Source organism: Lepidothrix coronata, unplaced genomic scaffold, assembly GCF_001604755.1.
Source record: "Lepidothrix coronata isolate B3197 unplaced genomic scaffold, Lepidothrix_coronata-1.0 Scaffold152, whole genome shotgun sequence".
NCBI lineage: Eukaryota > Metazoa > Chordata > Aves > Passeriformes > Pipridae > Lepidothrix > Lepidothrix coronata.
The window spans coordinates 1631487-1653281 of NW_016690332.1; the positions used below are offsets into that span (position 1 = coordinate 1631487).

General features: G+C 36.6%; 1 protein-coding gene across 3 annotated transcripts in view; it reads left to right on the forward strand.

Annotated features, from left to right (window-relative positions):
• EXOC2 (exocyst complex component 2) overlaps positions 1–21795 on the forward strand; it is a 124157-nt gene that overhangs the window by 21363 nt on the left and 80999 nt on the right. For all 3 annotated transcript variants that reach the window (XM_017828761.1, XM_017828762.1, XM_017828763.1), the window contains 2 exons: positions 7797–7910; positions 12386–12510. In XM_017828761.1, coding sequence (XP_017684250.1) covers positions 7797–7910; positions 12386–12510 — 239 coding nt within the window. The remainder of the gene's footprint in view (positions 1–7796; positions 7911–12385; positions 12511–21795) is intronic.

Genomic DNA, 21795 nt, shown 5'->3' on the forward strand with positions numbered 1-21795 from the left:
AATATTCCGACATCTTACTAGAAGATTTCCTGTCACTCCTTAACTCTCCCTGCCTTGTCTGTAAATTAAAAACCCCATAATAATGCTTTTTTACCACAATGCTGCACTGGCAATAAGCAGTGAGTGATTTGTTAGGTGATGCTCTTGAGTTGCTGCTTTTGCTGTTGGTATGGTTGCTCATTGTTCTGTAACAACTCTCTGGAATCCTTTATTCTAGCTTTATCTTCTTGTATTTGACCATATTCTTCTGTTTGTTGCTTCCTTGACAAGTCTGTCTTCTCAGTCCAGATGACAGTCTTTCTTCCTAATGTTTTTACCAAATATTTATAAAAAATTATTGGTGATAAATCTGTTAAATCCTGTTAAAAAGGTGATGTGGGCCTTAGTGAAACTTTACCTACAAATGTTCTCAGATTTGCGTCTCCATGGATTTGTTTAGTTTTTGGGGTTTTTTTTGTAGTTAGTTCCTTAATCCATGTGATGTATTCTATTGCATATAAGTAAGTTTTAATCAATCTTATAGTAGCAAGTCTCCTTTAAAATGATGATATATTAATTTTGTCAGGTTACTTTTTCAATGAAGCACTTAATCTCAAAACTCATATAATATATTCTCAGACATTGTCAGAAGCAGTTGTGACTGGCTGACATGAAAACTAATTTTCTCTACTTTAATCCTATACTCCTCAAACAACATCTTTTTCAATATTTTATCTAGGATTTAAGTCAAGATAACTTGTTCTTTTAATTGGGAGTGACTGGGATTTCAGTGTACAAAAGGTTTGAACTGTGAATTAAGGGAAATAGATAATAAGGGATCTAACAAGTTTTATTAATAATTACAAAACTGCCTCTAGATATATTGTAGGAGTAACGTGTTTGCTCAAAATATGCACTGGAATTCTCTTTTTGTATTCAAATATTGCAAGGATGCAAAGAAAGAACTATGGATATAGACTCATCCTCCTGACTTTTTTTAACATAGTCAAGATATTTTAAACATTATATGTACACACAGTGTGCAGGCCATCATCTTTCAGCCTGCAGGTTTGACAAGTTGTAAGTATACATAATTTCTGTCTGATAATTTCTTCATATTTTCCAAAACTTAATTGCAGTTCTTGTGTCATGCAACTAAAAATCTCAGTTGCTAAATAAAAAAATAATTTAAATCGTAATGCAATGTGAACTTGCTGATTATTAAAGTCACAAATGTATTTGTAAAAGAGTGTTCACAAGCATTTTTTCTCCTGCCTTCCTAGCAGTTGTTCATTCATCTTTTAAAACACAGAACTGATTCAATCAGATAAGGGTTTTTTGGCATTGCTGTAACTTAGTGCCTGTTGTATGTGTGCTATGAGGTATTTATTTCCCACCAAAAGATAGGTATTTAAAATATTTAATCTTTGAATTCTGTTTTTTTAATTTGCAGAATGAGGGAAAAGACTCATACAAAACTTTAGTGTTCTATCCCCATTTTTATGCTCACTTTAAGTGCAATGCAGGGCTGTGCCACCTTTCTCTTCCTGACTATGGTGTTACACAGATGTTGCCAGGACCCTTAAACAACCACAGAATCACAGTTGGAAAAATCTCCAATGTCATGGAGTCCAACCTTTGATTGATCACTGTCTCATCAACTGAACCATTTCACTAAGTTCCGTGTCCAATTGTTTTTTGAACACTTCCAGTGTTCAAGACTTCCACCACCTTCCTAAGCAGTTCATTCCAATGCCTGATCACCCTTTCAGTGAAGAAATTTTTCCCAATGTCCAACCTGAACCTCCCCTGGTGGAGCTTGACACCATTTCCTCTTGTCCTATCCCTAGTTTCCTGGGAAAAGAGGCCAACCTCTGCCTCAGTACAACCTCCTTTCAGGTAGTTGTAGAGAGTGATAAGGTCTCCCCTGAGTCTTTCCTCCAGCTGAACAACCCCAACTGCTTTGTCTGCTTCTCCTATGACTTGCTCTCCAGACCCTTCACCAGCTTCATTGCCCTTCTCTGGACATGCATCTTTGAAAACACATCTCAATGTATTTCTTGTTGTTAGGGGCCCAAAACTGAACACAGTACTTGAGGCGTGGCCTCACCAGTGCCGAGTACAGAGGGACAATCACTTCCCTGATCCTGCTGGCCACACAGTTTCTGATACAGGCCATGATGCCATTGGCCTTCTTGGCCACCTGGGCACTCTGCTGGCTCATGTTCAGCAGCTGTCAACCAACATCTCGAAGTCCTTTTCTGCCAGGCAGCTTTCCACCCGGTCTTCCCAAATCTGTAACATTGCATGGGATAGTTGTGACTCAAGTGCAGGACTTGGCACTTGGCCTTGTTGAACCTCATACTATTGGCCTTGATCCATCAATTCAGCCTGTCCAGATCCTACTGTAGAGCCTTTCTACCCTCCAGCAGATCAACACTCCCACCCAGCTTGGTGTCATCTGCAAACTTACTGAGGGTGCACTCAATCCCCTCATCCAGATAATTGATAAAGATATTAAGCAGGACTGGCCCCAATACTGAGCCTTGGGGAACCCCACTAATGACCATCTGATAACTGGAGGTAACTCCATTTACCACCTCTCTCTGGGCTCAGCCAGCCAGCCAGTTTTTAATTCAGTGAAGACTGCACATATCCAAGTCGAGGGCTGCTAGCTTTTCCAGGAGAGATCTTAAATAAGGAAGGAAGAAAAAGAGTGCACAGTTATCGTCTCAGCCTGAGAAATGTGGAACTTGGTATGAAAATGCAGACCTAAACAGTGATGTGGCAGTACACGGGTTGGTTTTCGTAGTTTAGAGCTGTTGGTAGGTTATGTCCTACCAACATAGGATCGTTCAGAATTTTCAACAATTCTGGGAGCGAGAATATGTGATGCCTGTGTCCTAAAGATAACGGTTGAAATCTGGTGGTGGAAAATTTAGATCTACATAACGTTTATGGATTAATTGCTTGTTCCAATGTACTGCATACTTTCCCCTCTTGCATGACAAGTCCTTGTTTAATCAAGGGTTCCCTGACTCTTCTAACTACTCTGTCAGACTAAGAAAATCCATTTTCTGCAAAACTGTAACAGCAGTCAGATCTGTGGTGGTTAGAAAATTTTTAAATAGTGTTTGTTGTTTTGCGTGTAGCAGAGGTCACTATGGTGGATCCATCTCGTACATGAAAGCAAACGCTGACATGCTAAGTACATTCCACATCTGTATCCACCCACTCAATACAGATGCTTCCCTCTTCCCACGCCAGTTTCCAAAACAGTTCATCTGGGAGAAGGAAACAGATGATCTTACGCTGCCACCTAATGGTAAACATCAGCTTGCTACCATGACATAGGAAAAGACTTTCTGGAGACTGAGATGTTTATTTATTTTTAAAGGGCTTGCGTGGAAGTGCTGTAAAGTTCATCATTGAATGTGATGGGCTTGTGGAAACTTGAACAGAGCGGTGCATGCAGAAAACTTGTGAAAGCTGTAGAAGAGAGTTGCAGTATATATTCCTAGCTTTATGACATTAAAAAGTAAAGTAGCACTTAACTGCTTGTTAAGCTGATGCATCACTTGCAACCACCAGCCTAAAAGCTCTTAGTAGACTTCTCTTACCACATTCTGTCAGTTGTCAAATATGATTACCACTTTCTTTTTATATTTCTAATGAACCTAGTGCTACTAGGTAGGAGTTGCCAGAGCATATCCTTGTCTTGTTGCTATTGGAGAGACCTGTGTTAACACCTTCTGATTTGTTGTGTCTAGTCTACAACAGTGTCCCTTATACTGGTCTTCTTGCACGCATTATTAACACAGTACAGCTGATACAAAGCCAGCTTCTAGGAGTCTGACTGGTACCAGACAGAGGGGGGAGTGTACAGCAGCTCTAGCTGGAGCTTGTTTATGCTGGTCGCTATTCAGAATCTGTTTATTTAAAGTTAGTTTCTCCTTTTGACCTGTCAACTCCTGTGGAACTGAGGTTCAAGTTACCTTTTGGTGGCCGTATTCTGTTTTCGGACCTACCTTTAATCTGCAAATATTGTCACATATGCTGAAAAGCACACTATGAGATTCTGAAATTCTAGAAGTGAAATAATTTGTACAGAAAAATTACAACTTGCTACACTGTGTTCATAGTCAGGCTCTGTTCATTAGTATCCATTGCATCCTCTTGCTCTTACTTGATTGTGACTGCTTGGAGGCTGTGATTTACCCATGGAGATTTCAACTAATCTTAAATCTCTGGAGAATATAAATGATCTCTACGTGCACAAGTTCTGTAAAAGCCAATATATGCTGTGTTTAGTAGGTTTATTGACTGTCAAGCTATACAGAACGTGAAGTTTGGGGTAGTGGAAGAATGGGCTCATGTGGCACAAGTGAATTGTTTGTATGCTATGTGTTTTGAATCCAAAGTAGATGTGCATGACCTTTACATGGAAGCAAGGACCACTACGTTAATGCTATATGACTGCATTAGATGTACACGAAATTGGTTTGAGGGAAGTGGAAGTGTATAGTGGCTTGAAACCAAATGCAGTTTTATTATACTTCTCCTTAATATCACCAGTATGCAAAACCTCATTTTCTTTCATATTTAAAATTGTTGCTGAGGGATGAATAAGACTATTTTAAAATGTTGACTATAGGTCTAATGCGAGATCTGATTCTGTTTTAGATAAAATAGTGTGCCTAGCAGAAAGTACTACTATATAAATCCAATACGTGTACCTTTGCTGAAATTGTAAAGGTAGCAAAGTACTTAGAGTTGTCAAGGATCGCAAACTTCACTCTTTTTTGGAGGTTTTATGGATTCAGTTTGTGGCTCCCAGTTTCTTTTACATGATTACTCTTTAATAATGATGAAGTATCCAGAGTTGCTTCCTGAAGGGATACTTGTATAATGAGCAAATCAACAGAAAAATGATCAATAGTTTAATTGCATGTCAGCATGGTGTAAGCTTTTGTTATTAGTTCATCTTCACCCTGCAATTCTGAAAAGAGTAAAATAGAAATACTTTCTTAAGTCACATATGGGCTTGTTTATGAGTAAACAGTAAGCAAGTTTTCATGAAAACAACTTCCAAAAACTGACTTATTTAATTTACTACTGGAAGTTAATGAAACAAACTTGTGCGTATGTGGAGTCAGCCAGTCTCTTTTTAGATGCATCTGGCCAGACATTCTAGAAATACGGTTGCTTTCAGTTTGAACATTTTAGCGAGCAGTTTGTTGTGCAGACAGCTGTAGCAAGTCATTCCAAGCTCCCCATATCTGTTAGTGGAAAAACTACTGGTAAAATTTATGATAAAAATAAGGATACTATACCATGGAGTATAACGTATTGTTAACATACCTCACACATTCACATTCATGTTTCTACTCTGTTGTGACTATGTCTGAAATATGTCTGCACAGATAAAAGCGTTGTTAATTTATGGTTCTACACAAATGCATCTGCTGGAAGAAAGCTCCTAATAACTTTTCAAGACAGTCAAACATCAAATTGCAAAAATCCCTTCATTAATGTACCATTGCCTTTGGGCAAGATTCATTTGCAGGAATTGATTATGTGTCTAGCTTGGTCTTTCTCAAGATAAATATATATATATATAAATAGGGCGGTTTTTTCCCCTAGGAATTGTGTAGTTCACATCTTATAAATTTGCAATAATAAGTAGCATTTGGTAATGGTATATTTGAATGTGTGTGCTTTTTGTCTTATATCAGTTTCTTTTCGTTTCTGGGAACATACATGGAAGTTCTGAAAAACATGAGCAAAATGCTGCTTCTGTATTGAGTGCATCCACTTTAAGTAGAGCTTGCACAGAATGTCTGAGTCTCTTCTCAGATAATTCAGGTTTATTTTCTTGCTTTTGTTTTTTTAGCATTAAAAACTGTAGTTGTCCGAAAAGATGCTACCATATGTGGATCTAATATAAATACTTTTATGTACAGCTGTACCTTGTATCACATATGAAGTACTATCCTTGAAGGTCATGTGCCTGCTGGGCACTTTTGACTAATTTGAGTGAAAAATAAGATATCTTAAATTTTCTTCAAATGAAGAATAAATTGAAACTTTCTTCTCCTTCTTACATAAATCAGCATTTTCTGCTTACTGTCATTCATGAAATTTAAGGTCATTGGAAATACTCAATCATGCTACTTAAGTTTTTAAGTTTTGTTTTAACATTATCACTTTTTCATTGAACACAGAGAAATGTTGAGACCCTCATTTTTAGTTGCTACATTTGTTTCTCACTCTATTTCCCCTGTATCTCTACTTTTCATATCTGTCATCACTTTTCCTTGCATCTCATTAGATTTATTTTTTTTTTGGTTTTTAAAAAGTGTTGTTTCATGCCCCTGCTGTAATCAGGTGCTACTGATGAAAGACTTCTGTGCTATGTCATTATGTACGTAATTCCTTTGTACCTGCTTGTGCTAATGGCCATTTCGATATGAAAAGAAACTTCCAGAAAACAGCTCTTCCTCTATATAATTGCACTTTTTATTGTGCCTGTCTTTAGATTTGTTTCACTTAATCTGCTGTTTGCTTTTTGTAATAGAAACGATTTTAACTATCTTGAAACATGTTTAGATTACAGAAAAACTTAAACTAATAAATTGCTGCTTTCGTGTCCATATAAATAGCTTTTCATACGTGTTAAATGTAATTCTAATAACTGACTCTGGGTTCCTGCTGCCACCAAGTTTTCTCTCAAATGCAAAGTGTGACAGATTAGCCTTTGCATACAGTATGCTTTGCATAGCAAAGTTCACCTAAATTGCGAGCATCAGAGAGGGATTTTATTGACTTTTGAGTTAAACGTTGTGATCTAAAAATGATGAATAAGAATATTTCAGTTGGAAGGGACATAAGTCCATCTAGTCCAACTGACTGACCAGTTCAGGACTGACCAAAAATAAACTTGTTTGCCACAATTAGTTTCTGAAGATGGGGTGCAGCTGGTGGTAAAGAATAAAGGGGGGAGTGCACCTAGTGATGTATTGCCAGTGCATGGTGGAATGAATATGGCCAAGTGCTGAGTGTGTGTCTGGACTGAGGGGTGAAGATTGTCATGTTCTCATCAAAAACTGCTTTAAATATTTTTATTACATAGTCTTAAAATAACTGGAATACATGTTCCATATGAGTATCGTAGAAACTCTTGCTAGTTTTAAAAATACTGGTGTAGAGAATCTGTTTTCACAAGGAATTGGCTCACATGCTTTTGTTATGCATTTGTAAGACAATAAAAACTAACAAAACATGCTGGCTGTCACTTGGGATATGCCTGTTTTTCTTGTGTTTTGTGTGCTATGAACAGGCAGATCAGTGTATTCTGTTTTGCAAGATAATTATTTTAACTCAGGATTTATTTCAGTGTTTGTGTATAGTGGAGATATGTTCTGTCTCCCTTCATGTTTCTCTGACTTCTGCTGTACAGGGATCAATAGACAATGACGGTGTGAGATCACTTGCAAGCTCTTAACCTGTTGATGTCCTGCCATTTTAAAGTTAAAATAGAAGCATTTTGTACAGAGCACATTTCTGTCGTATGTGTAATGGTAAAATCAAAATGGTAAAATTCATTTTACTTAGATTAGATTTCAGTCTTTCCTGGTCACCCTACATGTGTCTGTAATAGCAGATTTAATTTCATGGTGAAATACAAGTTTATATTTCCATCTTACAGGAAAATGTTTTGGGTTTTATGTTTTTGTTGGGTTTTTTATTTGGGGCTTTTAATTGTAAACTGCTCACAAGACTATGTCTCAGTGAAGAAATGAATATTCATTTTTCAGGGGCAGATTTCCTCAGAAAGATTTGGAGTCACTGTTTCCTGGGATGAGTGCTGATTTCACAAGTGAAAACTTTTCTGCTGCCTGGTACCTGATTGAGAATCACTCAACAACAAGGTTTGTTGCTATCATATAAGTAATTGCTTTAAATGCAGGTCAGTTGATGGTATTTCATTATACAGTATTGTGTCATTGGTGGTTTGCATTTACAGTAATAGACCTGTAGTCACTACTGTCTCTGCTCGCTACAAACTTGAATCAACCGATTTGTTCAATGTGCTTCTGAAAAAAACTTCATTTTGAACACCACCTAATTTGTGGTGGGGTTTTTATCCCCCACACCAGCCCCCCATGTCAGATGTAAGCTAACTTTCTTCAGACAAAAGCCCTTTATGAATCAAGAAGTTAGGCACCTAGCCTAGAGTGGAAACTCCAGGTGTTAAGTCATGACTAGAGGCACCAGGTAAGGGCACTTGAACAGATGACTAAAATTGTTACTAGTATCAATTAGTGTTTAGTTAAAAGGTAACACTTGTGGAAAATGCTAAAGTAATGAGTGTTGGACAAGTGAGTAGGAACTTTGAAGTAAATCCGTTAAAATCTTGACCATTAAATCTTAATTTTTAAATATAGTTCATAATATGTACTTACATGAATGCATTACATAAATATATTTTTGCATATCTAACTGAGTTTGGAAACTTTGATCGGCTGGTGTTTGAACAATACTGGAAGACATTTTTAATAGAGAGGATGAGCCTTTTTTTGTGAGTTTTTTCTTTTTTAGCTGGGTATTCTGATTAGCATTTTAAAAGGAAATACCACTTTTCAAATTTATTTAACATACTTTTTTTCTATCTAATGGTAGATAGACCGTTATCTATCTGGGATGAGGGAGATGTTTGGCTTTAGGAGCTCCAGAAATAACCATTAGTCTACTTGGGAAATAATTGAATTTCCTCTCAAAATGGTGGCACATTGAAGGGCTAGAACAACAGCTAGAGAACATTATTACCTAGTATGCATGTAGTGACAGCATCTTTTGAAATCAAGTAACTAAGAGGAGTGATTAAAAATTTATTCTGTCTGTCAGAATCTGATAACTTCAGGGATCACCAAGTTTTTTAAAAAGCTGAGGGGATAATAAAGTGAGAAAGAACTGAGAGTGAGAACACATTTGATGCAGTTGTTCTTACAAAAATTCTTTACATTTGACACTTGGACTGTTGCCATTTTGTTTCTCATTCATGTGGGCACCAGTGACACTGCCAGGAGAGATGTAGAACAGATCAAGAGTAGTTGCAGAGCCCTGGGGACAAAATGAAGAGCACATGAGCTGTTGAAGGGGAAAGCTTCGGGTAATAGGGGATGCATCCTGTAGATTCACAGATGGCTGTACCACTGGTTTCAAAGGCAGCCTTTTTTTACTGCTGTAGCCAGATCCATGACCAAAGAGCAAAGCCTGCTAGTGAGAAATGGGGTTCATTTGAAAAAGTGGGACAGGAGCATCTTTGCCAGCGGGTTTGCACTTTGGTGGCAAAGACTTCAAATTCAGAATATCAGGGGATGCTGATAACTGCTTGCAGTTAAATGAAAGGGACAGAGTGCTACCTGTGTGGTTCAGTGATGGCATTGAGAGTGCTGTTGGTAGTTACAAAACCAGTTGGAAGCATCTAACCTCAAGTGTCTTTACACACTCACATGCTGCCCAGGAAACACGTATGAGGAGATGGAGCTCCACAGGTGGGATTAGACAAACATATCACTGGAATAAAGTAGGATAGCTCATGTGCCTGGTATTCTATGGTGGATGGGAAGAGGCCACCTGAGAAAGATACCCAGGAAAGAGCATAGGGACTTGACCTTCATGTGAAGGAACAGCTTCAATAAATACATAGTCCCTCTTATGGAGCAGGATGGTTGAGAGTTTGTTCGGGAGGATGGAAGGGGTGACATTACAGTGGGATGAGGAAATGAACAAAAGTTTTCCTTAAGCAACTTGAGGAAGTTTCCAGAGAGCAGACCCTATTTTTTGTAGAAGACTTTAAGGTCCCTGATATTTAGAAGAGGGGAAGCAATCCTAGAGGCTTGTGGAGAGTTCTGGGAATGACTTCTAACTTAGCTGTTAAATGGGCAGTCAGGGGTGCTACTTTCCTAAATCTGATTCTTGAAGGCAAGGCAGGGGATGTGATAACCAGTGACAGCCTTGGCTGTAGCAATTGTGAGGTAGTGAACTACAAGACTCAAAGAGGTGTGAGGAAGGCAACAGCAGAGTACACACCTGGGATTGGACAACAGCCATAAAAAATAGAATCCAGTGTTAGTAACATGCCATTAAATACCAGTTGACTGTCTAATGCAAATCATCTTCTGGGGTGTATCAGCAAGAATGTGTTAGTTAAGATATGGGAGTAATTATTCTGTTTGGCATTATTAAAACTGCAGTTGAAATGGTCTGCTCAGCTATGGCCACTGCTTTAAGAAAGATGTGAGCTGAGCCACAGACCCAAGAGTATATAAATGTTGGTGGCTATACAGCTTGAATGAGTTAGGTGCTTTTAGAAAAGAAAAGAAAAATCTAAGACTTTGTCTAGTATCAGCTTAAGTACTTCATCTTTCTCGCTGAAAAAAAATTTCATCAGTTTGTGTCTTTGCATGTCAACAGTTTCAAGTCATGGTCCCATCGGTCCAGTGGAATAGAAAGTGTTAATTTTTGCTGTTAAATGAAGCAAATGGGTTTTTTGCATATTAATTCAGTTTATATTGATTTATAAAATCCAAGTCTTAGTGTTGAAGGTGCAAAAGGTGTGTGAAACTCAACTGGAATAAATGCTCAAAGGGTACAGTGAATCTAGTCATATTTTGAATCTAATTATAAGTATATTTTTAAACAACGAAGCAGCAAAAATGTTTTGGTTGGTGTTTTTCTCTTCCCACTTCAAAATGCGTAATCTTAAAAATATTCTGGAGTTGTATAAATATCTGTCCTATATAATTTGTGCTGTTTTTCTGGAAACACAGCAATGGTTTAGTTCTTGTCCTCTGTATAACCTCAGGTATTGGGAGTGCTAAATGTGTGGTGCACTGATGTTTTGGTTAGCTTATGTCTGTTTTTTCCTTGAAGAACATTCTTTTTGAGAAATCAATATAACATCTTTTTTATTATGTTTTTTTTTACTCCTGGCAATATCCTGACAAATATAAATGAACTCTTTAGACATATTGTTAGATCATCAGATAACATGGAACAGTGCTTAAGAGGAGAACTGTACATATTTTTGTTAGTTTGAAAGTGCTGCTGGTAAGTACTTTTTGTAAGCTCAAGTAGACCAATCCAGCTATTGAGTAATGTGATTTCTGTCCAGCAGATGGAAACAGGAAATAAGGCATAATATTGTGACATCAACAGTATAAAAAGAAAAATGCTTCTAGGTGCACCAGTGTGCTTTGTCTCCCAGCAGGTGGTGATAGGTTTCTTGCTGCTTGGGCTAAACTTTGGTTTGTTCTCTTAATGGTCTTTTTCTACCAACTCTTTTTAAAATGGGCACAGTATTGGTGGAATTGTCTTTTGTTGTAATTTCCTACTTCATTGTTTCCCTCTCCTCATTGAGGTATAGTGTAGTTTTTTGTTCGATTCTTTTGTATTAGAGAGAGGAGTTTGACCTGCAGGTAGGTGAAAAGACCTTAGGGATGAAAATCGTGTGCTACATTTGTATTTTTGAGCTTGTTCATGATGGTGTTTTTATAGTAAATCCAGTAGTATAACTATTGAGATCACATTCATCATCAAAACAAAAAAAAATCATATGCAAATAATGAAATTTTCTTCACGACATAAGACTTCTCAAATAATTGCAGCTACTTGCAAAAAATGAAAATGTGAAATGAAATGTAAAGTGGTAATAATCGAGAAATATTAGGAAACTAAGATAAAAAGAAAGCTGCCACACGAACAGTGATGATGAGTTGCAATTAATATTCCCCTATGAAGTGTCCTTCAAAAATATTTCAGTAAACTACATGTAAAAACCATACTTTCATAAAGTGGGAATGGGTTTAGCTTTTCTTTATTTCTGCACTGAATTCAATTCATTGAATTGCATTCAATTCTGAACTGTGTGTTCAAACCAACATAAAAATATTGAATGAACCAAAAAAGTGAAAAAGGGTTGTGCACTAAGCTGCAGAGTTAAACAGATGTCGTTATTAAAGAGGCTTCTAACATCTCAGTAGATAATCTAGTGTACTAAATTTAGTGAATTATAGTCACCTATCTAATACAGTACAGACAGTTCATTAAGAGCAATATTGCATGTGTAGAAGAAACTTATTGACTAATTTGTATTATAAAGAGATCTCTTCCATCACAAGTGACAGGAACCCTCCATTTAGGATTGAAACTAAAAAACCAAGATTTGTGGACTAACAATAAACTGTCATTATTTAAAAGCACACTCGTTAGCAATTGCTTCGTCCGTAATAGTTGTTCTGAAAGTTACTGGTTTTATTTTCCAAGTAGTTTGTTCTGTTTATTCATTAGCTGACCTTATTTGTTGTTTGAATGTCATGGAGGTTTTCTTGTTTGTTTTCAGTTTTGATCAGCTCAAAACGGCTGTTGTGAATTTGAAGAAACAAGCCAATAAGAAAAATGAGGGGAGTCTAGCTTATGTGAAAGGAGGTCTCAGCACATTTTTTGAAGCACAAGATGCGCTGTCAGGTAAAGATGCTTTGCACTTACTAAATACAGTACTAAAGGAAAGACTATGTGCATGTATGGTTACATTTCATATTAAGAATATAGTTTTCCTTCATACTCTAGGCTAAAAGTGTTAATGAGCCCAAAATCTGTGTTGTGTTACTGGAACTGGCTAGGTGATTGTTGTGGTATATTTGCAAAAGATGACATCAAATGATTCTTACAGGAATTGAAGGCATTTGATGAAACTGCTTAGACTACAAATGCAGGAAAGAGAATAAATATTAAATTGGAGATAATATAGATAATATATAAGATGACTTGAAAACTGTAGCAACAGGAAAACTAGATTTTATGATGCCTTATCCAATAGTCAGATGGTAATATTTATATGAATATTAAGTTCACTCTTACTTTGGGGAATCAGACAGCCTTTATATTATGCTTGCCATTGGGAAAATGAGGTTATCTTAGTTGCCATTTCAATAATTGCATTTATATTTATCTTATACACACACACACACACTTTTAAAGCATAAAATGTCTCTCTGGTAAGAGCTCATTGTGAGCTTCTGTAGTCCAGTCTAGTTAGGCTGGATAATAAAGCAGCAGTGTCCAGTAAACCATCCCTAATAGGTTTGTCATTTGCCACTATGCTGATTATCTCTCCTTGTCACTGATCCTGTGTTACAGGTATCATGGAGTAAGAAAGCTTATATCTAGGTATAGCCTCAGCCAAGCTATCACTTCGGTTGGCTTTAGGAACACTGCTTTGGAGAAAAAGTAGTGCTGACAGACATCTGTGTTACCTTGTAAGTTTATTTTTTAGATCAGCAAATACTTAGTAGGATTTACAGAAAGCTAAGGCAAACCTTAAATGTGAGGTTTCAGAAAGACTGAACACAACTGTTAAAGTATAGGCTTTTTGCCTTTGAAGACTGATTTTCTGATAAATGAAGAGGTCCGAGAGCAAGTAGAAACTTAAAAAATATTAATAAAATAAAGATAGGGAAAGCAAATTTATTTATTTCATTAACTACTATATTATCAATTTTAAAAAATTGTAATAGTTATATATTGTTTTGCATCTTTTATCTTTATCAGTGTTATTTTTACCTGAAATTGGAATTTATCGGTGCAGTCCTTTAGCTAAATTATGAATTTAAAATTTGGGATGACTCAAGTTGTCCTTGGTGCCACTTTTTGTCTAACTAAAATGGCTTGGTTTTGTCTTCCCCTCGGTGATTCCCCCTTAAGTGCTCAAAAGGAAGCAGACTTGTAGCTTGTGCTGTTATACAGTGAATTAAATTGGTACAACAAATGACTAGTCTTGCTGCTGTTGTAAAAGAAAATTAGAGACTTAAAGTCTTAATCTCTTATAAAATTCAAAACTGTAACACTGGAGTTCAAGTGACTTATCAATACACTACTTAGTTTTTAAATTCTGAAACCAAATTCTTAATGAGCATGGAGTACAGGTCATAACTGCCTTCTGTAACATTTTAATGCACATTTCTCTGTTGAAATTTCATATTAAATGCATGTGCCAAAGTGGTTTTGCTTCTTTTCAGTCAAAAAAACCACCCTTATTGCATATGAATTTCAGCTTGGAATGCAGAACTACTTATTTACCCTTTCTTCCTGCATATGCAAGATATTTTTGAGAGAATGTAGCTGGAAAAATTGCATAACTTTTTAAAGACTTGAACTTGTGGTAGATACAGTCAACTGTTTAGTTGGATGTGGAGAGGCTTCCAGTAGTAGCAAGCAAAAGGGGTGCCTTTGATGCTATCATCCAGCCCTTCTGCCAGATGTCAAAGCTTTCTCCAGAACATTTGATCACTGCAGTTTTCTCAAATGAAAGAGGACAAGCATTAAGCATAAGCATTATTAGCATTGTTCTGGAGAAACAGTTCAGATGCAAATTTTAAAAAAAACTCAACAACAACAAAACCACCAAACTAAAAAACCCAAACAAACAAAACAAATTCTTCAGCATGCAGTTATAAATTCAAGCTTTTTAACAGAAGAACATTAAATTAAAAATCCAGTTATACTGTGGCTAGACAGTGTTTGTGCACATAATGGCGCTTTCCTGCCCTTACACATGTAAGGGTGAATTTGTATGTCTTATTTTCTCCTTTAAAAAGACGCATACAATACAATATTTTTGAAATGCATTTTGACAAAACTATATGAGGAATAGTTGATATTTGAAAGATTGTTTCAGCACAATCTCTTAGAGATGTAGGCATTGTTCTGCAAAATTAAAATTTGAGGCAGAGCATACAACTGTCACAGGTGAAAAGGGAATCAAAGGAAAATCATTATTAAATGTATTTATTCTGCCTTCCAATATGAGTTAAATTTTCTGAGCTCATTTTGGTTTGGATTTTTTTTTCAACTTGCTTCCTTTGGGAAGATTTCTAATATCTAATTTATTTTCTAAAGATATGATTTCAGACTCTCAATTTTCCTCTTCACATATCTTTGAACACATCTTCTAACCCCAATGGTTATGTTTTATAAGCTGCAGATCTGTTCCATTGTTGTTACAGAATGGAGCTATCTATAGGCAGTTATTTCTCCTAGGTTTCCCTAAATTAGTACAGGATGTTACTTTTTGTAGGAGGATCACTTTAGGAGGTATAACACTTGCTTTACCGAGTACTTCATATTCATCTATTTGCACAGGTTTTATACATGCTTTTTTTAACTCATACACATTTAACAAGGTTATTTTCAAATATTGATCTAGGAAACCCTGAATTACTGATTATTGTGCAGCTTTTAGCTGGGACCCAGTCAGATCAGTTTGATCTTAAGCTTGCTATCAGACTGTATTACACATTTAAATGAGTATTAATATTTTCACAAATAAGCAATGGAAACCATAAAAAGCAGTCCTAAGATATTTATTGTATTTTGTGATTTATAAAGTGTTTACTAAGAAAATAGGAGCTCAAATAGGCCAGAACCCTTGCTTGTTTGGTTTAATTTCTGGGAAAATAGAATTGTCTTATCAGATCCTCATGTCTCTCTGCGTGTTAGCTTGGCTGACAGTTTGACAGTGACTCTGTTGCAGAGATGATGTTCAACAGGAAGTTTGTTTCATCAGCTGAAGGGAGCTGTAAACTGAGCTGAGGGGAACAGGGCTCACCTCAACTTGACCCACTTGTCAGCGTCGTGGAGTTCAGCTGATTTATTTCCTGTAATTCTAATTGCAACCTAGAAAGTGGCATTCCTGAAAGGTTGGCTGTTTATATGTTTGTAGTTAAGACGTAATTTATTGTCATGAGCAAGTCATATCCCACACAGAGGTCTTTGGAAAGTTGGCAAATCAGTTTTCTTTGAATGTACTTTTTCAGAAATACTCTTTACTCTTAGGCCGTGGTTTCTTCTCATTTAAGTGAAAGGAAAAAAGTTGGGAAATGACTACTGCAGTCGTTCACTTAGGCCAGTTGTACTGGCAAGTAAAGTTGTCTTTGAAACATGAATATCTTGAACAAGCTTGAGGTTTAGATTTGACTCTCTAGTTTACCATGGCAACAGTTCTTGTGGAACTACAACTGCAAACACATTTTACACGATTTTCAGGAAAAAATCTGTAGGAAAGAAGCACTACTGGCTATTACAGCGCTGTTCCTTTTTTCCTCTTCCCAGTCCTGTTCAGATGTGTGGCCTATGGGAATACCTGTATGATGGGCAACTTGGACTATAGTTGACCTTTTTTCTACTATTTTACTTAATACATAAGCTAGGATAATGTTTAGCTGAAATGATCCTATATCTGGTCGATGCCTGGGCTTTTGATTTGTTTTTGTTTTTTTTCTTCCTGTAGAGTATTTTCACTTCATCCCCTAAGGCTCATTCTAAGATGAGCACATTAATGATCCAGGATCAGATTCAGTCTGAATTAGCCTATGCTGTTGCCATTATGCCTGTTAAATTAATTTTCTCTGAAACTAAAACAAAAGAAATCACCTATTAAATTCTGAGTCAGAGTGGGAAGTTGAGAAGTTGAGAAGCTAAAAACTGAGGCTTGTCTGTCATATAAATGTCCCTTTGCTTCTGACTTTTGAGAAGATTTGTCATGTTTGAATTTAAAGAGAGTATATAGAGCCAATTTTTCATTAGTGATTCTGTTTGCAAACTAGACTGATGTCTAGTTTTGAAGTGGTTTCCTTTTGTCCAGTTAGATGTCGGCAGCACAGCATGGGTATGGTATACCAGGTTTTGCTGTTGTCACGTAGCTGTTTTGTAACAAATCTAATTCACACTTTTGCTTTACTTCACTCTCGTATATATTTTCCCAGATAGTAAGAATTTTTATTAAACATATGGATTTGGGTAAATCAAATTTAAAGATATGATTACTACCTAAATGTTACACAGCTGACTTGAAATATCTAGAATAGCTCTCTGTCCTCTGTGTGGTGTGCGTCTCTTAATGTTGTCTTTCTCATCCCACTTCAAGTGACAGAATATTGTCTTTGCAGGGTAAGACCAGCTACTATAGCTAGTAAATTTAAATATAGCCATTCATAGAGGTTAAGAAAGAACAGGCCCATGGAAACAAGCTTGCAAGGGTAAACTAAGATGCTGCATGTGTCAGCCATGTATCAAAGAGCATATCAGTCACTTCAGAATAGCAGTTCCAATGCATGTGTGTCCCCCGCAGTAGGTGCAAGTTAGATTATTTCTGATTAAGAATTAAGATCATGCCTCCAAGTAGTCTTGAACTATATCTGATGTACTCTCAACTCACTGTCTAGCTTTCTAAGTGGATGTTCCTGTCTGAAGACTTGAGTTAGCTTTGTGCTACACTTACACTTTCTGCTGACCGAGAAGGATAAGCACTATCATTGCTTCATATTTTGTCCTTACATTTATAGGCCTACTCATGTATGCACAATGAAAAAATAGGCATGCTAAATTAAATTAAGTTTGTTTGTTGAAAACTTACATTCTGATCTTGCAGCACTAGATAACAAGGGGGGGGCATTGAAATGAGGAATGTGTTCTGGAAGAGAGATGACCGGCCAAAGGAGTGCCAGTAAAGTGTGTAAATGGTGGTAGGTAGTTTAGTCTTGGGCGAGTGCTTCCTTTTCATGCAAGGCCTATGATCAATTTCTGTAGCAAACCTATTTTTATTTTAATGCAACTCTATAAGAGCAAAAGTTATGGGATCTTGGTTGATAAAAGGCTCAAACTAGCCTTTCATGCAGGTTCTAGCATGACATTGTCTAGAAAGTGGTTTTTGTCTCAAGGAGGAGATGATCTGACTTGAAAACGTGAAACAGCAGGAGTTGTCACAGTCCATAGTGAAAATTTTGTGCCCAGGCTTGTACCTGCTTTTATGCTGACTGCTGATGTATCTTCTTTGAAATCAGTAATCGTTTTAGAGATGAGAGCTAATTACTAGAGGAATTTATCAAAATGGATGCAGTTATGGAAGCTTATAGCTACTATGTAGTTGTCATATTTTATGAAACTGTGTTTTTCAGGTAAGGTAACTTTTTTTTTGCATTGGAAAAATAGTAAAGCATCAAAAAGAAAGAAAATGTTTTGAAATTGAAATTTTCAAATAGCTAGTGCTGCAATTGATTGCAAATGTGCAAAAAGTTACCTATAATTATATTTGAGCCAGACTTAACCTGCAAGCCATAACACCAGCTTAATTGCATGATACGTTGTTCCATTTTGATTTCCATATCACTTTTTAAATGCATGCAACATTTAAAAGCTGCTTTTATTTCTGCCATCAGCTTTCACAGATTCGGGAAGTTAGCACTGTGTCAGTAAAAAGAGAATATAATTTTAAAGTGTTCTGGTAAAGGCATGGGTCCAGTCCCAGAATTTTTAGTGGATCCATAGGCGGAATAATAAACCCTGTTTTCCTGTCTATTTCTGAGACGTTTGCCTAGAAATATCAGACTTGCTTAAATATAAGCCCATGTGAGAACAAATTATCAGGCCTCACAGTGTTGTTAGACTAAAAGTTTTGGTCTCTTATTTTCATAAAACCTCCCCTCCTAGCACCGTGCTTTAATTGCCTTAAATTAGCATCTTAAGTCTGTCCATTTCCTTTGATTTTTGCCACTGTGTTGAGTAAGCAAGCTTGAAGAAGTAAATGCTAGAGAAACAAAACACATAAAGACAATTAAAGACATTTACTTCATTTTTTTGTAATTTTTACTTGGATTAATAATATTTACCAAAACAAAACCAAGTTTGCCATGCCAGTGCAAAAATATCTAGAAATCTCAGAAAACTGGAGGGATGACCAAACCGAACTAAACTTAGCACTACTGACTAGGGGCCATGGGAAAACTTTTTTTTTTTTTTTAGGTTTTGATAGTGTAATGTATTAAGAGCTCTGTTCATGGCATGCTGTCTTTATATATTGCTATGCATTCCTGTTGAATCTATTCAGAGTTTTTACCCTACATAGGGGGGTACTGTCCTCATCAATAACTTTCTTACATCTTGTTCAAATTACAGAAAAATCACTGATCTTTTAATAAAGGAAAACAAAGGCATTTTTGTTCCAAAGGCATTGAGCATGAATCCTGGCAGCATGTTAACATGTGTTCTTCGTTCCTCCATTACTGTGCTTTGGTGCCAGGTTCTTTACAATTACTATATCAGATCTTCAGAAATACTTTGCTGAGTCGGTCTTTCACTTTTTGTATTTTTTTTCCCTCCTGTTTTCTGCATCTGACTAAAAGGATGTGATTTATTTCAGGTGCTTTTTTCTTTAACGACACTTCTTTGGAAATGGATAAGCTTTTCAGATATATCAAATGCCATCTTTTAATCAGAAAATGATGAAAACTTGTTTCTATGTTGCTTTGAGCTGAGTTAGGCTGAGAAAGTTTGGAGAATACCAATACTCTTGGGGCGTATCTCGAAATATGTTTTAAAAATGTCTAGTGAGTAAATCAAGAATGAAATTTGCAAGTCAAAAGCTGCATGAACCTGGTGAGTATGGTTTAATTTGTTAGATTTATGGTTGCCATAAATCTAAAAAAAAAAACCATATCCTTCCTTAGATTCAATAAAATTGTTTTCAACACAAGTAGCAATGAATTAATGGCAGTTAATTTTACTGCAGTGCCTGTATTATGGCTTATTTGCCATATTCTGGTGTATTTAGTCACAGCTTAGAGATTGTGAGCTCTGAACTTAGTCTCTTTACTGTTATTAGTTAGTACCTCACTGCAGCTGTGAAGTTTGAATGCCTTTAAATATTGGGAAACTTGAACATATATTGACAAAGATGATACAAAATGCAGTTAATTTTCTGGCCCTAGACTTAGCCTTTCCTCATTTGTATTTATTGTATGCTTCCCACAGTATTGCTCCTCAAAAATGAGGAACAGATTCTCCTAGGTTTGCAACTGCTCTTCCAACTTGTATAGTTTGTGTCGAGTAATATCCAGGGTAACTGGCAATTCAAGAAAAAACTCCATCCATCCTTTACTTCAAGGCTTCAAAGACCTAAAATTTTCTCCTTGCTCTTCTTACTGCAGCCAGTGATGAGTGGAGGGTACAAAGCTGCATTTGAAGGTAATCATAAGTACTGGATACTGAGGAGAATTAGACTGGCTTTCCACTTGCTCTTGGCCATGTGCCTTTTTTCCCTCTTCCTTTATACTGCAGCGCTGCAATTGGGGCAAGCTTTAGACAAGCTCGCTGATCAGTAAAGAAACGTTCCTTCCTCAGTGAGCTAGTTTTCCACCAAATCATCTCACTACAGCTGCCCTGCAGCTGTGTGATTGCTAGATGGAGCAAAAGGAAGCATGTGGGTGCAGGAGTACAGGGGTTGTCCCAAACGTATCATTCTACTGTTAGATGGTTTTACTACTCTAAGAGGAAAAAAAAACTTAAATGTCTCTAGATTCTTTCCAGCCAGATTAGGTCTACAGATATTTTTCTTGACTCCATACAGTTTTGCTTGTCTAAGCTTCTAACTCAAAGACTTTTTGTCTGGTCCCCATAGAAGGAACATACACGTAGCTTTTTAAAAATCATTTGATGCATACAAAGTAATCGTAGACTTTCTGATAAAACATAACATTTTTTACTCTGAAAAATTAAGACTTTTTTTATAACTCAACTTAGGAATACAATGAATGCACTATTGCTAAATCTGTTTATTATGAGTAAAAATAGCTTCAATACACAAAGTAGCACATTAACATGTAGAAGGAAATATAACAAATTTATTGTGTGTAGACAGAGTAACTTAGGTAAGTCTAGACCTTTACCATTTGTCCTAAATTACAGTTCTTTTTTTTCCCCTCTGATGCCTTTAAGAACAAAAATAATGAGTTGCTCTTGCATTTTTAAGAAAGCAAGACTTCCTGGAAGTTTTTGTGTAGGATCAAGGGATTTAAGGGTCAACTTCAGATGTTTGAGAATAATGTAATTTTCTCTTTTTTTTTTTTTAATCACATACTCCCATTCCTCACCTATTTTTCCCATCCCCCCCAGTGAAAATTCCGCCTTTGATAGAGGCTGGAGAATATCAAGGGCCGTCATGTTTTGGAATAGCCACTTGCTGTAGGACTGAGGCCACAGGGCTGCCTTTACTAAAGGTGGTTTCTGTCCTTGTTCACTTGTTCTTAATTTGCCTCTACATGGCAAGGGCATGTAGGGATGGCACTGTAGGGGAAATCAGTTGGCAGTGGTGTCTATAAGCTTTTTATGTGAAGTTTAGGGTGATATTTGAGAGTAGTTCAAGTACTACCTGGTGGATTGAATTCCAGGTATCTCTTACAGCACATTATCTATAGTCATGGAGTGCATCTTCTAGTGTTGTTTCATCTTAAAAGAATCCAGTTGAGGGGCTCAGGTTGCTCAGCAATGCAAACCAGAGCAAGATAAGCTGGAGCAATTGGGAGACTGGTTTCAAAACTGTATTTGTGTTTTGAACTAAAATATATTATTATTTGCTTCCTTCAAAGCGCTGGATATTGCTCTTTTCAAGGATAGCTTAGCTTCACTCCATCCTACTGAGAACCAGCAGAAAGCAGTAGGAGGTTTTTAAGCCTCAAATTTATCTAAAGCAATAGGAGCTGATGGCTATTTGATAGAGCGAATTTTACAAATGTTAACAGATTAAAAATTTTAAAGAAAAATCATATTTTTAAATAATTGTTTTATATATGCTCCATATATACAAGGATACTACCTAAAAAAACCTCTGGATACTGGTTTGGATCAGTTGTATTGAACAGAGAAGAAGAGGGGAGGAAGGCTGTAAGAGAGGGGAAGTAGAAGAAAGGACTACCTACCCTG